We start from the raw sequence: 17,879 nt of genomic DNA, 5'->3' as shown, positions 1-17,879 counted from the left end.
CAGACAAAGATCTAAATAAGATCCAGTGGCTCGGAGCTGAAGCGAGAAATTCAGCCCAGAAATAAGGTGCACACTTTTTAACAGAGAGGGTAGTTAACCACTGGAACAGTTTACCAAGGCTTGTGGTGGGTTCTCCATCACGGCTGTTTTTCTAAGAGATCTGCTCCAGTTCAAACATGAATTATTTGGGGCAGGTCTCTGGCTTGGGAGGTCAGACAAGCTGATCTCAGCCCCCTTTGGCCTTATAGTCTATGACTGAACTGCAGACACCAGCAGGAGTCCCCTAACTCTCTACTCGTAGGAGTAAGCAGCCAGTGCACCTCTAATGAAATCAAGGCGTTACTATCGACTGACACCAGTTTAAGCCAGAGGGGAATCAGAGCTAACAGGCTTCCAACAGATTTCAAATAAGATGGAGTAAGTGAGGCAGAGGATGAGTACAGGGAAGCTGATCCACAGATGCTGCAGAGAAGGCTCTCCCGTACCCCAGCAGGGAGACTGCACGGAGGGGCAGAGAGAGGAGGCTATGAGTGAAGATGCACTGGAGCAGGTCCATGGTGGACTTTATGAACATCCAAGAATGGCAGTTTCCCACAGGATCTGATGCCGAAGGGGAGTTTGGGTGGGAGGGGGAGCTCTTTGAGGATGGGAGTGAGGCAGTTGCTTCATACATGAAGGCAGGCAACAGAGGCCACAGATAGTCAGCAATCGGCCACTACATCAGAGCCAGCCTCGCCACATCCCATGCAGGAACGGAGCAGGTTGAACTCAGCCAGCAAACAATACCCAAGTGTATTTATCAACAAGCCCATAAACTACCCCGAATCCAACTCTTCAGTGCCTACAAATCCACCCAGCTTCCTCATGTGGGCAGGCTCTCCCTCCCTTTGGGGGAAGGGAAAGCTCAGTGGTTTGAGCATTGGTCTGCTAAACTCAGGGTTGTGAGTTCAATCCCTGAGAGGGCCATTTAGGGATCTAGGGCAAAAATCTATCTGGGGATTGGCCCCCCTTTGAGCAGGGGGTTGGACTAGATATCTCCTGAGGTCCCTTCCAACCCTGATATTCTATGATTCTCTTGTGGGAGACGGCTCAATGCAAATCACCAAATGCATTCCAAGCCCCTTCACACTTAATCCAGAAGTTCAGAGGAAACCCAAAGAGGCCTAGTTGAATGAGAGCCAAACCAGGACACTGTGTAACCCTGTGCTCTGTAAATACAATGCACCCAGTTTTCACGTGGCTCCGTGAGAATATAAACCAGCAACGCTGCAGGTGGAAGACCCAGAGGTTACGCAGAAAGTACTGGGAATCTGGACTCCCAAGATCTAACCCCCTTCTGCCACTGACTTGCCAGTTTCCAAGCTGAAAATGGCGTAACCTTGGGCACGTCACGGCCCCCTCCCCGCCCACACACACCTCGTTAAGAGGATGCATGCTCCTCTAAGCCAGCAGAGGAGGGGTAAGCGCATAATGCCAGCACCAGAGCTTCCTGCTTGTGCACATGGAAAATGTGCGCCATTGGAAAGACAGGGGTGAGGCAGAGGAAATCGATGCTCCAACCAGACTGGCTTAGTGGGCACGGTAATAGAATTTGGGCTCCTGCTGGCTGGTATCAGGTTTATGGATGCCCCCATCCCCAGCTGAAGGGCAGCCTTTCATACAGCTGCTGACAAAGCTGCTGAAGGTGGCATGACAGACAAGTGCGTGGTTAAGTCTGCAGCCTAGACTGTCAGCACAGGAATACAGCTCTGGCAGACACATGTGACCCAAAGCAGGAATACAGCAGGGCGCAGGGCGAGAACTAGAAAGGAGGCAGAAAAAGGGAATTTGTAGCAAAGTGTAAGCAGGCGGAGTTCCCACGCTGCTCCGAACTGAGCATGCACAAAGACACCCTGCTCCAAACTCAGCCCCTATAGGGAGTTTGCTTGATCTTTAACAAGAAAGGCAACGTCCCTAAAGGACTGCTGTTCCAAGGGCTTTCCCTGCCGGACTCCCACGTTCCTTCCCTTAGTTCCCTCTGTCTCAGAGAGGGACACACCAACCCACTGATAACCTAGGCCGGAGCTAACAAGACTCCCGGCATCTTCACGAAGTGTTTTGCACCTGACATTAAAGTGACTTGGCAGAAGAGCCCTGGCATTCCAAGGCAGGGTCCTAAAACAGGCCACCTCACCATGTTATACTGGGCTACAGCACGAGAAAAAAAACAAAGTCCCCAGCTTGCCCTTCCACCACACCCAAAAGTCATACTGTGACCCAATCCCACAAAGCTTTGTGGGTACAAGCGATTGTGGGACATGGTGGGTCTCACAGGAGAAGTTTCTGGCTAATTTGTTGGTCACAGACTTAAGAAAGTTGCAAATCCCACCCCTATAAGGGAATATGGCAGCAGCATATCTAGGGGTCAGACTGCAGGAACAGAAACAGGAGAGCTGAATTCTAGTGCTAGTTCTGCCACTGACCACTGCTGGGCCTTGGTCAAGTCACTGGCCCATTACTTGGCAACAGGGGCACACTGTTGACTCATACCCAGCTTCTCGTCCACTGTAATCCCCAGGTCCTTTTCTGCAGAACTGCTGCTTAGCCATTCGGTCCCTAGTCTGTAGCGGTGCATGGGATTCTTCCATCCTAAGTGCAGGACTCTATACTTGTCCTTGTTGAACCTCATCAGATTTCTTTTGGCCCAATCCTCTTTTGGTCCCCAATCCTTTGTGCCTCACCCACCACTGAAATGCAGCCACCCTGGAGTGGAGAACTGCATAACACCGCCCAAATGTTCAGTCTAAGAGCCATTTCATGCCTGGCCCATGCCGGAGCTCTATGATAATATAAATAATAAATTAAAAAAACTCTAAGACTCTTCCAAGCCACTGGGGTCAGTACCAAGCAAGAGGGGGGAGCCCCAGCTACTATTACACTCCAACAGGTCACTCCCTTAAACACTGATGCCACTTCCTGCAATCCCTAGGGTCAGCTTCCCTGGAGGTCTCCCGTCCATGTGCTGCGGGCCCACCAGGCCTTTGCTTAGCACGTGCAATCGGAGCCTGACACGACAGAGCTACACCAGTCAAACATGGGGAAAAGCAGTGATCTATGGTGGGCTTCCCTGGTCTGCCGTAGCAGACCAGGAGGCTGCAGAGATCTCAGCAGGGGCAGATTCACAGCACTCCCCAAGTCCACAGAGCTATCAAGATATGGCAGCCATGCCCATCGCTTTCCATGCGGCTCTTCATTGCCCTGGAAAGAAGCCCAGGGTGCCACAAAAAACACTCTTCCTGCATGGTAACTGGCAATTTTCTTTGCAAAAATTACAAGATGGAGCAGCCTCTGCAACCCAAAAAGAACTGGGCTATTTCCTCTTCTGTCTGGGATGGGGCTTTATTTTTAGCTCGGTCGGCAGCAGATGAAGAAGGGCAGAGCTTTCATGCCTGCAGCCCACAAACGAAAACCACCCACAGCCTGGTGCAGGAGAAAGGGGATGGGGTGGAGAGGACCCAACCATGTAAGAGAAAAATCGGACTGATCCAAGGGTTTTGGTGAGACCTCAGGAAGGAGGGTCTCCATCAGGTGGCTCAAGAGACAATTTTAAAGTAATTAGGGATTTGGGGCCTCTGTGAAAGGGCCCTCATTCTCCAGCAGTGTTGAGCACCTGCCTGGTATTGTTAGGCCAATATATGTTTTAAGTGTAAACTAAAACTTCTGGTTGGCACCCATAAAAACCATTAGCCCCCCGTCGACCCAGGCATGTTTTTGCAAACCTGGGCTCCACAGGGGGTGACGTTTTACCTGGATTTCCAAAGGCACCTGGAGCGGAAAGACAATGCACCGGAGGACAGAAAGAGTCCCACAGCTCCTCCCCTGTGCCACACACATGTAGCGAGGTGCTCTGCAATAGATCTATTCCTCTCCTCCCACCCTGCGGGGTCTGCTGCTGAGAGAGCCAGGAGGAGGAGACGGGCTTGGCTGGTGGAGCCCAACAACGCACAGCCACTGCCCACCCTCCTCCCCCTTCAGTGCTCCCGCGGGCTTGTGGGAACGGAGCTCGGTGACAGAGAAGGGGTAGCCACCGGCTACCTTTCCAGGAGACCGCAGGCCACTTTCCTTGATTTAAGCGGCAGGCTAGCAGGGCAGGAATCACAGGTGACCTTCCAGGTCAGGGCCGCTGAACCGGGGACAAAGAGATCGTGTTCCATGCTACTGAGGCGGTGGGATCACTGCTAACCCCGGGGAGCAGGGGCCCCCTGTAAAGCCAAGAAGGGATTTCAGCGAAAGGCAGGCTCCTGCAACTCCCATTTTCCACTCAGTCCCATTAAATGAAGGGGAGGAGGGAAAGATCTTCGCTTCTGCCACAAAACTAGCTCAGCTCAACCTGTTTGTGTCTCATAATCCCTGCTTTTTCTTCCCTTGTTGCCACAGCAACTCATGCAGGGCAAACACCGGTCCCCTCCGGATTCCCATGCTGCTGAGCTCAGCAGATCAGAGCAGGCAGAAGGCTCTGGCGCACAGCCAGAGCCAAATTAGTACTAGTGGGTGTGGTGTGGAAGGGGATCAAGTAATTCCCCAGTCCAACCAATTCTCCCTCCACCCGTCTCTCCAATTGATTCCCCTAGGGAGAGCGTTTCCTCAACAGGTGAATCCCCCCCCTCCCCTCGGTCACACCCCTGGCTCCGCAGTCCCCAGTGCTGGCTCCGCCAGTGCTGCAAGAGTCCAGCTGAGCATGCGTGAAAACACAGGCGCCAACTTTCTTCTGCGCCGGTGGGTGCTGCCATGCCTGCTCTGACTCCACCCCTTCCCCAAAGTCCCTGCCCTAACTCCACCCCCCTGCCCCTATTGGATCTGTTCCCAAATCCCCGCCCTGGCCCCGCCTCCTCCTGCAAGCACAGCGCATTCTCCCTCCTCCTCCGGCTTCCCAGGCTTGCCACACGAAACAGCTGTTTTGCGGCACAAGCGCTGGGAGGGAGGGGGGAGAAGCAGGACCTGGCAGCGCACTCAGGGGAGGAGGCAGAGGCGAGTTGGGGCAGAGGAGCTGCCGGTGGGTGCAGAGCATCCACCAATTTTTCCCCATGGGTGCTCCAGCCCCGGAGCACCCACGGAGTCATCGCCTATGTGTGGAAAGAGATCCCGCTTGTCCTTTGGGTTCTGGTTTGCCAGTACGGATTCCGTACGGATCGTCCCCAGCAGGGAGAGGCACTCGCCCTACCTTGGGTCTCAGCCCGTGACACCTGGGCAAGGGATTATACCAGAGCTCGCTTCACAGTGCGTCTCCACAGGCCTGACCCTGCCATGTGCTGAGCAACCTGCACTCGCGGGCCCTGGAAGCTATTGGAAAGCAACGACGGTGATGCAAATCCATCAACCCAGCGGTCCCAGCACTGAGCCCACAGCCAGTCATCCTGACCAAGACTGTCTCATTGTTTCCTCACGGTCCTCAGTCTGTCTCTTGCCTTAGATTGCAAGCTCCTTGGGGCAGGCACTGTCTTTTGGCTCTGTTTGCACAGCACCAAGGAGGTCTCCTAGGTGTCACAGTAACACAGAACGCAGCAGTATGACTCCGCTCGGGTGCTGAACGGGCAGTGCAATTCCTGCGCAGAGTCTGTGGCTCACTCGAAGCGCTTGGAGGATTGAGAGGATGGAAGAAGGTTCATTGCTACTCGACCTCACGCAGACACAGAGACCTACGAGCCAGGCTAGAACGAGCTCCCGTTTTCAGCTCTTAGGATGCAGCCAGCGCTGGGAGGCCGAGGGCTGTTGGAAAAGCTGCTTGAGCAGAAGTCTCGCACAGCATTTGGAGGAGCTCCACCACAGCATTATTCACTGGACAAGCCGAGGGAATGAGGCTGGCCAGCCCTGCAGGAATGCAAGAACGGCCAGACTGGGTCAGACCAAAGGTCCATCTAGCCCAGTATCCTGTCTTCCGACGGTGGCCAACACCAGGTGCCCCAGAGGGAATGAACAGAATCATCAAGTGATCCATCCCCGGTAGCCCATTCCCAGCTTCTGGCAAATTGAGACTAGGGATGCCATCCCTGCCCATCCTGGCTAATAACCGTTGATGCACCTATCCTCCCTGAACTTATTTAGTTCTTTTTAGTTTCAAAACTTCTGCTGCTGCTACATTTAAATATTTACCACAGAAGGATGCAGGTGTCCAAAAGAACAAAATGCTGGAGCGCTCAGGGAGGTCAGGGTGGGGGCATAAGGGACACGGGTTGGACGAGCAGCTGTAACCTCCCACTTCTGGAAGAGCAGCATTGGCTTCCGGAAGAGAAAGGTATCACTGGAAATGGATTCTGTACCTTCCGGGAACCTCTTTATGTGCTAAAAAGCACAGAGAGTTATACTTGACCCAGGGAATGCCCGTAAAAGGACAGCAATTCACCCAAGGGTGGCACGCGAGCTCTCTACCAAGAGCTGTTAGCCCAGCGGTTGTCATAGCCATTACAAAGTGTGTACACAAATATTCTAAAAGTTACGTTATTAAAGCCTTGATGTTAAAGGCTGGTTACCAGGTAGTGAAATGCCTCAGGTTCTGTTCAGGCAGGGGATAGTAGACGCTTCTCTCTGGCTAGTCATTGTCTCTCTCACAATGCAAGTCTATTTTCATATTAAGCCACCAGCTAATCTAAATGGCTAAATCCACAAGAGACAGCAGAATCTAGAGAAAGGAACGCAGCAGGACGGTGCCTGGTTTATGAAGGAAGATCAAAGGACTGGTTTGATATATCAGCGGTTGCAAAAAGACCCACAGACTCCTTCCCTGAAGAGTCAAGCTGAGCATCGCTTGTGTCGTGGAAAAGAGAACACAGCCTGCCTGGCTGGAAAACACTCGCGAGCAATACTTCATTAGACAGAGTATCTTGTTGAATACATCCAGGCCAAGGGTCGGCAACCTTTCAGAAGTGCTGTGCTGACTCTTCATTTACTCTTATTCACTCTGATTTCAGGTTTCGCATGATGCCAGTAATACATTTTAACCTTTTTAGAAGGTCTCTAAGTCTATAATATAGAACTAAACTATTGCTGTATGTAAAGTAAATAAGGTTTTTAAAATGTTTAAGAAGCTTCATTTAAAATTAAATTAAAATGCAGAGCTCCCTGGACCGGTGGCCAGGACTCGGCCAGTGTGAGTGCCACTGAAAATCAGCCTGCATGCTACCTTCGGCACACGGGCCATAGGTTGCTTACCCCGGTCTACGCTCTAGAATGCATGTTACAGTTTTAGTTTCTATGTAAACATTTGTTCCCAATCCTCCTACTTGCGATCATTTGAATCTCTAGACTTTCTTAAATAAACTTTTACGTGTTGTCACTATAAACCTATCCAAGTGCTGTGAGCTCTCACGCTCAGGGCAAGCAGTAGCAAGGTGTCTCCCAATGCTGGGTACCTCCCGGAAGCGTCCCATTTAATACCATTAACATACCTTCATTCATCTAGGCCTAATCTGCAAGGTGCTGAGCATTGTCTGTTCCCATCGACTTAATGAATGATCCCAGAAATCGCCTCCGGTTTTAAAACAATTCTACTTCAAAGCACCATCCAAGGGAGCGCTGCTCCTGGGAAGATCGCAACCAGCTGGAGAGAAAAACTGAGCACTGGGTCCCTGAGTGGCGCTGGACTTGGAGCTACTATGTCATATCAAAGCAATGCAAGGTAGCTCATGCCGTCTTTTGAGTAAGGACTTTTTGGAAGTAGTGAGAACTTTGGCCTATGTTTCTCCTCTGACCCCCATATCTGAGCCCCTCTCAATCTCTAACATTTATGCTCGACGCCCTGCTAGGAAGGAATCTGCAAAGATCCCCCTTTTACAGGTGTGAAACCAAGGCACAGAGATGACACAGGACGGCTGTGGCGGAGCAGAAATTGAACTTGGGTCTCTCACAGCCCAGCTAATGCTCTCACAAGACTCTGTCCTCCAAGCTGGAGCTGACTTCCTTTGAGGCAGGACTTGACATCTGTTGAGCCCCCTAGTCCTTGCTTCGACTCGGACATCACACTCCCTGCAATTTGCTAATGAAGGGAAGGTGCACACAGAGCACAAAAACCAGTTTGGCCGTCTGTAACAAATATACGCAGAGGGCTGTTTAAACAAAGCCAAGAAGAGCATTAAATGACAGGCTTGTCTTTACCAGCAACCTCCCTCATTGCTGGAACTTGGCACTTTTTAACCTGTGTATCTAAAGTGCTTTAAATAGGTGAGTCGATCCACCTCCCTTGTTTTTTTTTGTTTTTTTTTTAAGGCCTCCTCCCTGTAATTGAGGCACAGAGCTTTAAGTGACTAGTACAAGGTCACGCAGCAAGTCAGTAGCAGAGCTGGGACTCAACTTCTCTCCCCAAGTCTCAGTCCATCTCTGCACCGATGAGCCAACAATGGCCTCTATCCCCGAGCATTCCCACTCGCCCCCAACTACCCATCCCATCATTAGGGATTGAACTGGTAGCACATCAAGTTCCATACGCCATAGGAAATTCTCTTCCGTGACATTTCAGGCTCTCCATCAGTCTTCTCCAGTGTATCTTTGGGAACTTCTAATTCTCCACGCACAGGTTTGAGATGCAATCCCCAGGCACTGCAAGACTTCCGTATACTCCTGGAAACTGAGGGATTCAAGACTACAAAGCTTTCTCCATCCCTCCCACACACACCTCTGAGTCAGAGATATCACTATTTCTGGTTCTCAGGCTGGCCTTTAAATTGCTTGCTTCTCGTGCCTTACCCAGTTCAATGGTTTTCCTGGTTTATGAGCAAACATACGCCTGGGGGAGAAGTGCATGAAAACACGCAGCAGAAGACTAGTGGACCCAAATACCAGAGCCTTCGTGCCCCCACCACAGCAGGCAGGTTCTCCCCGCTAAGGACTAATGCTTCATTTGGACACGTTCACCTGGATAGGTTTAGAAAGAATTAATTAGGATTAGGGGGAAGCAGCAGCGATCTCCAGATGCTGGGTCTTCTTGACTAAAGCAAACGGACAGGCCACAGTCCAAGTTTAAAGGACAGGAATGATGGAAGAGACAAGCACTGGGAAAGGGGAAATGAGTGAGATGCAAGAGGGGTAAATGCCATTTAATACTTGTGTTTCCCTTCACACATCTTTAAACTCGCCATTGAACCAGGAGGACCAGGTGGCTCAGGGAAGGGAATACAGAGCCTTTGGCTCTAACAGCTTAAATCCACCCACGCTGGGAACCACCGAAGGCTCTCAGTGACTAGCAAGAGGCGATTTGGTGGGGGTCAGTCCTGTTCCTAGTAACAAGGCAGGGCATCATGGACATAAAGGTGCTGTTGAAACCTTCACCCTCGCTGGCAGCCTGAGGAGAGAGGTGGAGAAACACTGAATGGGCTGTGGAGAACAAGTTGCCATGTTACTTGGCCAAACTGAGACCCCAAAAATGTAAAGGAAGAGAACAAATTGCCCCTGGCCAAGCTTTCCTTCTCCTTCAGGGCTGTCAACATGGCACTTCTTGAAGCTATGAGGGCAGGTGCCTGGGTCCTGTAGGGATGTTATTCCTGTGTTACAAGTATGAACCCCTAGATAGAGCCCAAAGATCTGTTAGGGAAAGGAGGGACTATAGTGTCTCTCGACCTGACCTCATTCACCAGAACTCCCCTCGCTCCTGCAGACACCAGACCCCACATGAAGGTTCACCAGACCATCTACCTTCTGCGAGCCGTGCTGAATAGCCGTGATGCACACAGGATCCACCAGTGGCTTGGGTCTCTTTGCCGACTCCTCGATGATGCCCTGCCATTGCCTCGGCAGCCCGGTGAACTTCTGCTCTTGTTGGTCATACCCAGTGTGGACCCGGTGCTCGAAGTTTGAGGGAGCAGAGATCTCAACGCGTTTCTTCTTCTTGCTGAACATGGTGACGTTGGCTAAAAGACCTGAAAGGGGAATGAAAAATAATCATGGAACTGCCCGAGAATCATGGGAGGCTACAAAAATCAAGCTCCTTTATAGAAGAGAAGGTGACTGTATAGTGGAATACTCAAGTCACCCATCAGGGACCACATGGCAAGCTAAATACAATCAGACAGGATTTAGAATTATGTTACCCCATCGCACCTCGATACCATTTTACCAACTCCCTTTCCGGACAGGGATGCTCTTCTACAACAGACCAGAGATGGTAATTTCCACCTCTTTCACATCCTCCATCAGAACATCACAAAGCATTTGAGTATTAAGCCTCAAGAGGCTATTAAATACTATCCCAGAGCAGCAAACTGAGACACCCAGAGACCTGAACGGACATGCCCAAGTTTACACAGAGGTCAGTGGCAGACCTGGGACAACAACCCAGATTTCCTGACTCCCACTGCCCCAGTTATGTATGGACAGACTAGACGGAGGAGGAGGAAGTTTGCTTGGGTTTTTATATATAGCCTAAACTGATTTTTAGTGCTTGAGAAAGGAGTCTGATGGACAGTCCTAAGCACTAAGTTGTTATAACTTGGCCACCAATCAGGTAGAGAATGGATTTAGGTCATTGCCCCACCATATTCTGGGATGGGGTACCTTGTGAGCTCAGTGGTGAAGGCCCATTCAATTGTTGGCCTCTGCTGAGACGGCCGACCAGGGGTGGCTAGTTTGCACCAGCTACAGGGGAGGTTTGAGATGGGGATGCATGTCCACTACGAACCGGATGGAGACTCACCAACTCACTTCACACAGGTCCAAGTGTCCGCAGATAGCAAACAACTTTTAGTCACTACAGTCATGGCATGGATTTGAACTGGTAACTCAGATGAAAAAGGCTCTCTAGCTCATTCCCAATGCCTGGAGCTAGTCACGCATTCGTTTAAAAAGAGTGAGTGGTGGATTTTTACTCAGTCTCCAATTTTGCTGCTGTGTTTGCAACAATCTAGCTGCCGAACTACCCCACCACCACATCTCCCAGAACAGATCCATAGGCACATTTCCAGAAATTATTTAGCTCTTTTGGGTGTCCACCTTGAGATACTGCCCAAATTCGAGGGGGCAGGAGCTAAGCGCTGCTGACAAAAATCAGGTTCCTTTAAAGGAGTCCCCCGACTTGGGCACCCAAAAATCAGTCACTTTGGAAAGCGTAAGGCATACAAGTTTTCTTAGACTGTGAGCTCTTTGGGGCAAGAAGTAGCTGTGTTGTGCTTGTCCGAGCACAAGGGAGCAAACAAAACAACCACTGACATGGGAGAGGAGCAAGTTTCCTTGCACAGAGTTCCCCCTGCTAGACAGATCTATTCATCTGGTTTGCACAAGGGTCTGAGACAATTATGGGATTGGTCCGAATGCTCCTTCCAAGGCTTGGAGGAAATATCTAACTGGGCTCCACTCCGCCTAATAAGTCAGAATATCTGGGACAAACCAGCTAAAATTCTCCAACGTGGCTCATGGCCTTAGAGACAGTCTCATCTCCCGTCCCTATACACGTTCCCCCACAACCTTACCCAAAAAGGTCAGTGTCTCACATGGAGGCAGGAAACAAACAGCCAGAACTTCATCCCCACAGCACCTGGTTAGCCAGCTAGAAGAAATGGAGACGAGCCCCACCCAATGAGCCACCACAGCCATGCTGTGCAGATGGCATGTGTGTCACGGCAGATGGGAGCAGCATAGCCCGAGCATGCTCCTGCTTCATGAATGAGACATCTCAGCAGCCTGAAGGGTTCTGCTTTGACGGAGATGCCTGCTGCGTGCACGAGACAGATGATGATGATGAATGGGAAATGCCCAGGAGAAATCCAACCCTTCTGTGCTACGTCTGTCCTGCCAAAGCTCAGAAAGAGAGAGATTTGCGAGACAGAGTAGCATACATTTCTGATCCCCACACAGGCAGATAAGGCAGCATTGTTTGCCAAAGGCAGGATGCAACGAAGCCAATCCTCACCAGAGACAGTCGCATTTAAGGTCCCTCCATTTGCCTGATCCCACAGTCAAGATGATGCAGCCACATGACAACTGCTACACATCCAAAGCAACATGGAGCTTTTCAGGGCTCCTGGCCACTCACTTGTACCCCTGTACCTGCTGATACTGAAGGAACAGTGTGAAATCTCTCACCTTGATCCTGTCCCTGCTACCACTTCCACCTTTGGGACCTCTCATATGCCATTCCTGGTCAGAACAATATTCCTGCCCATGTGTCCTTCCACCTTCAAACCCTCTCACTTTCCAATGGCCTCACCTCTACAGCCACCTGCTTCTCTTTCTCGTCCTGGGTGCCAGCTTAAAAATCTGGTTGTCCAAAGCTTTATGCCACGCAAGTTTCACATCATCTTCGTCAGTTTCCCCTCAAACTCTCTCACTTCCTTCCTATGTCAGCCTAATTTGGAGGCAGATCCTGGAAACTCCCTCTCACGTGTCGTTTTTACAGGCTCACTTTCTCAGGAGAGGGAGCATATCTATTTCTGTGAAGTACCCCCCCCCTCACACACACACTTCTGGCACCAATAAGAACAGCAGTGCAGACATTTAAAGGTCACCTCATTGCACAGCGACACGCTGAACCTCCACCTCAATTGTTCTGCTTTGCTGACATGTCACAGCTCACTCCTTCCTCCTGGGTTGGCTGGTTTGTTTAACCAGTTCTCCACTTAAGGCTCAGCACAGCTCAAGACAAGTGTTCTTCCTGTTTCCTCCATGTTGCCCAGTACCAGCTGCCCCGAGAGACCACACCAAACCAGTTTTAACTCAGGAGTGGTTCTAAACAAGTAGGAAGTTTCTGGGAGGCAAATGAGCACAGACACCATATAGGACAAGGGAGGAACCAATAACTTGTTTTGTCTGGTACACTGAACAAACAGAGCACACAAGTCCCGGGCAGCGATCATTCTCCCTGGCCACCCACTGGGGAGAGAGACATCACCTAACCCAGGAGAGGACGGCTGGTTGTCTGGGTTACTACGGGGCTGGGACAGCACCTTTGCGATTCACATGTCCACTATGTCCAGCACTGTTGAGCTTCTTGGTGCTATTGCGACAAAAAAACAGCATCTCTTAGGTCTACGCTCTACTCCTGCTGCTTACCATGGGATCTTCCACGTGGTCTAAATCAGTGGTTCTCAACCTTTCCAGATTGGACCCCTTCAGGAATCGGGTTTGGCTCACATACCCCAACTTTCACCTCACTTAAAAATGACTTGCTTACAAAATGAGACGTCGGAACACAAAAGTGTCGCAGTCCCACTGTTACCGACAAATGGCCAACTCGCTCATTTTTAACCCTGTAATTAGAACAGATTGGAATATAAATATTGTACTGACATTTCAGTGTCTAGCCTATAGAGCAGAATGAACAAGTCATTGTCTACAAAATTTTAGTGTGCACTGACTTCACTAGTGCTTTTTATGTAGCCTGTAGTAAAGCCAGGTAAAATATCTAGAGGAGTTGATGTACCCGCAGAAGACCTCTGCCCACCCCCGGGGATACGTGTACCTGTCATAAGTAGATAGGTAAGGGTTAATTTTCTTTTACTGTAAAGGGTTTACAAAGGGAACCAAACACCTGACCAGAGGACCAATCAGGAAACCGGATTTTCAAAAATAAGGGTGGGAACCTCTGGAGGTTTGTTGGCTTTTTCTGTGTCTTTTTGTTTTCTGCTGTGAATAAACAAGCTTTTCTTCTAACTCCATCTTCTTTCAAATATTCTACTATCAAGTGAGAGACAAAGGAAACCAAAGTAATCGGCTGTGATGTGCTTTGATTTGTATTACTGGGTGTGATTTGCGTGGACTGGTTTAATTGGGCTATCTTTTAAATCAGACTGTTTATTCCTATTTTCTTATAAGCCATTTCTGTATTGGTTTCTTAATGCAGAGCGTAGTATATGTAAGTTTTTCTTTTTATATTAAAGTTTTCTTTTTAAAACTGTGGAGTTTCTTTTCCTAGTGAGGCAAAAAGGGAGAGGAATTTCTGTGCCCGGAGCTCTGTTACATCTGTGACAGGCTGGGGGGGAAGGAAAGCCCATGCTCTGTGAGTTACTTTCCTATTGTCCCAGGCGGGGAAAAGATACGGGAAAGAAGGAGCAGAGAATCAGCTCTGTTCCTCGTTCTTAAGGCTTGTCTCTTTGGAGAGACGGAGACCAATTTCTTGGTTAGTCATGTAAAAGGATTGCATCAATCCCTCAGAGCGGAACAACGGAGAGATGAGGGAGGGGAGATCATTCCCTTGCCGGTAGACTCATACTTCTGAGTCTTGGGGTTTCCCAGGGAAAGTTGGGGAGGCCAGAGAGGAGGTCCCCCCAAGGAATTTGGGGAACCAAGGCTGATAGTAGCCTCAATACTATCTGGTGGCAGCGAAATAAGACCCAAGCTGGGTATAAGCTTGGGGAGGTTCACAGTAAGCACCCAGATTTTGTACGCTAAGGTCCAGATTTGGGACAGACGTTTACCACAGTACCCCCGGTTGAGAACCACTGATCTAAATAAAGAGAGTTGCCCTTTTCGTGCTGCTCTATGAGGTACAAAGGCAGCTTGATGGCTTCTTTTTATATCCCCATCCATAATACCTATGATGGTAGTGCCTGACCGGCCCACAATCTTCCCCATTTATCCTCACAATGCCTCCCTTGTGAGGTAGGACAGTGCTATCATCAGATGGGTAACTGAGGCAGAGAGAGACTTGGAGCTTGTCTGTCAGCTCGCAGCAAGCTGCCATGTAAATCTGCCCGGTGCTGGCCTGCCGCGCATTAAGTGTTCGCACAAACCCTGCTGCCGGGCACTAGGAGTTCGGTAATGTGCTTCTATCTACCCACCTTGGAATGAGAGCAGGTCTCCCAAGCTAACAGCCTCCCCAACACATTAGAAATCCAGGTCCCAGCTACCCAAAATTTCAATCCCTTCGCAGGCCAGCTTTACAGAAGTCACTTCGCCTCTCATTTCTTTGCTTAGCCGTCTGCAGAACAGGGATAATTCTCCTCTAGGCTGGACATCTTAGGAGGCCAAAGTTTGTCCTGTTTGTAAGGAACTTTGAGACCCCCAGATGGAACGTGCTAGAGATGGGAGACATGCTGCCGTCAGAGGATTCTGATGTATGGTCACTCAGGTGGTGCATTAGACCAGCAATTTCACCAAGACCATTCTCATTAGATCTGTCTCCAGTACTAGATGCTATTTGCCTTGAGACTGCATGATTCACGCAGCCCTGAATCATCTGGAAAACAGAACTGAACTCAACGGTCGGAGAAAACAGCCAGGGCAATCCCAGAGAGCTCGCATGCGCGCACACACGTACTCGATGTAATCTGGGCACCCAGAAAACTCAAGTCAGCGCTGATACGGCAGGATACAGAATCTGGCCCGTCTCACCTCATAATTTTCTACTTAAAAATAAGCATTTTTAATTAATGGGAACCAGCCACCATAGGCAGCTCCAGTGTCTAATGTAAAACTAATTAATCTTCCAAAGGAAAAAAATAATCATTTATTTTTACCTAATTAAGCTAGCTCCAGTGAATGGTGCTGGATTGACAGCCCCCGAGAGCGAAGGCCTTTATCTAGAGAGCAGGTACACAGCAAAAGACACCACAATCTTCCTCCACCCAACCCTGACCTGAAGGGACCTCTGCCAGGGGTGACTGGGGAGTTCAGTGTCACCCATCCAACTCAGGGCTCAGCTTCATTGCCAAGGCTGGCAAGGGAGGCTGTGCAATGAACACACGCGTGATTGCTGACTAGGGCTTGTTTGCAGGGAGCGTTGACCTTAACTCAGCTTCCATCCCAATGCAGGTAGCCCTTCACTCACCCATGGTAGTGCTGTTAACTTGGGTTGGCTGGCCCGAGAAGGAGTATAGGCTAGAGCTTGAGTGGGCACAGCCTGCTAGCTAATACAGCCACTCTGCGAGCGCCACTTGACTGCTGCTGCTCCTCCAGTGCCTTCCCACTATCCCCACTACATGCCCAGAGGAAACACACAACACACTGCGGGAGAATGCATGGTTCAGCTCAGCTTTCTGCAGCGCTAAGGATCATGGGATGGATGCACCCTCAGAAGTCCTAGTGCCACATATAAACGAGTGCAGTACCCGTGTGTACACAGCAACTCAGGTGTTATTTCAGAGTGTGGCTGCTCTCACTGGAGCTAAGCTAACTCAAGTTGACTCTGCAGTGAAGACAAACCCTTAGAAGCCCGTTATGTTAATTTTCATTTCTTAAGGCTACAGACAGCTTAAAAGTAACCTGCAAAGGGAATATATATATCGGGCTTGTTACTGGGTTCCATTTGCAATTGTACCACCAACCCACTGTGCTATCTTGGGCCAGTCACTTCCCCATTTTCACATGGAAGCAGAATCCCAGGGCTGCCAGCTCTGGATCTGCACAGAGAAGACTTCCCTTATTCTAGAGCCCTGAGATCTCAAAGGCACAGGATAAATATATTCCCAGTCAAAGTGATCCTGTGTTTTCTTCCTTCATTTACTCTCCGCTTCCAATATTAAATAGCTTGTACTTGGGTTGTTATTCTTCCACCAGAACAGCCGGGGCTGGACCCCCACCTCGAGGCATTTTGCCTTACTTGCTTGCCAGTTGTCCCTGATTTTGGATTAATATTAAAATTTAAACTAGGAAGAAAATAAAACTATTAAAATGAAGTTCTAACAATTAAGATGCAAGGAGAACAGCACACAGGCAAGCCGCTATGGAACGTGAATCTAAATCTGGCAGTGACCTAACAGGCAATCTCTTGCTTGTAATGTCACAGAGCTGTCCTCTTGTCTGGCACTGCTTAGAGTAGAGATCAGAGAGCACGAGCTCTCCTGCCTGTGGGAGAGAGTCCATCCGTCCGCTTGCTGAGGACAGACAGCTGGGAAGAGAGCCCAGGAGCACAGCTGCACAATTTCTAGTGGTTGGAACAAGAGACTGGAGTCAGCGAATTGTGGGTTCTATTTCTTGCTCTGCCACTATGTGGCTTCAGGTCAGCCACTGCCCCGTTCAGCCTCAGTTTCCCTACTTGTAATTAGCCCAACTCACAAGAATGAGGTATTCACAAAGAACATGGATGAAAGGTGCTAGCGAGAAAGGCAAAAGGATTCCTGGGACTTGGGCCACGAGGCACCTTGTATTTCAAGTGAGAACTTAATATCTCAAACATTTTAAAGTGCCAATGTTTAGAAGCTAATCAAGCAATTCAAGAATAATCCCTTTACGGCTTTAAGCATTTTCCAAGAGGAACCAACTTTAGAAAACAGGCTTTTTCCCGCAGTCCCATTTGCCCCTTTTCTGGCTTCCAAGCAGCTAAGTAAAAAGGACTAGAAGGAACTAGGATTAGACGCAGGGCTAGAACCCAGTGCAAGGCAGCAGCAGAGCCACACCTCCCATGTGCAAACCACAGGCTGAGGACAGAGCTGCTCACCGGCAAGTTTCTAATCCCATCTACCTCGCAAGACGCACGTGCAGCCTCGGTGCAGGGGACTGGACTAGATGACCTACTGAGGCCCCTTCCAGTCCTACATGGCCCTGATTTCTGAAAGTGCTGAGCCAGCTCCTCCTCCCATTGAAACCTGTCCAAGTTTGCCCCCACTTGAGCGGAAAGAGAACTGGGCTTTCCCTGGGCAGCTAGTCGCTCTACAATAAGTTAATATTGAAGCCATTAACAGCAGCTTCCTTGGCACTCTAGGCTATTGCCCAGCACCACAGTGATGTAGAACGACGAGGCTGGATTTTCGCCCCTGAAGGCAGCATGTCAGTTTCTTAAGAGCTAGGTACACTCTGGTCAGACTGACGTCAGTCACAATCCGACATTCCAGAAGCCTAAAACCCACCCCGCTCTGGGAAGTCCTGCAAACCCAGCCCATAGGGCAGGGGTGGCCAGCCTGAGCCTGAGAAGGAGCCAGAATTTACCAATGTACATTGCCAAAGAGCCACAGTAATACATCAGCAGCCCCCATCAGCTGCCCCAT

At 49.9% G+C, this 17,879-nt stretch overlaps 2 protein-coding genes across 8 annotated transcripts in view; one reads left to right on the top strand and one right to left on the bottom strand.

The window, feature by feature from the left end:
- Positions 1–17,879, top strand: part of SIRT2 (sirtuin 2) — a 256,350-nt gene that overhangs the window by 25,076 nt on the left and 213,395 nt on the right. The window lies entirely within an intron of this gene.
- The window catches only part of PAK4 (p21 (RAC1) activated kinase 4), a 107,001-nt gene that overhangs the window by 20,010 nt on the left and 69,112 nt on the right, over positions 1–17,879 (bottom strand). For all 7 annotated transcript variants that reach the window (XM_075070633.1, XM_032776260.2, XM_075070632.1 and 4 more), the window contains one exon: positions 9,661–9,884. In XM_075070633.1, the coding sequence (XP_074926734.1) occupies positions 9,661–9,864 (204 nt within the window). In that variant the 5' untranslated portion in view covers positions 9,865–9,884. The remainder of the gene's footprint in view (positions 1–9,660; positions 9,885–17,879) is intronic.

Source organism: Chelonoidis abingdonii, chromosome 11 (assembly GCF_003597395.2).
Source record: "Chelonoidis abingdonii isolate Lonesome George chromosome 11, CheloAbing_2.0, whole genome shotgun sequence".
NCBI lineage: Eukaryota > Metazoa > Chordata > Testudines > Testudinidae > Chelonoidis > Chelonoidis abingdonii.
This window is presented reverse-complemented; position numbering and strand designations above follow the sequence as displayed.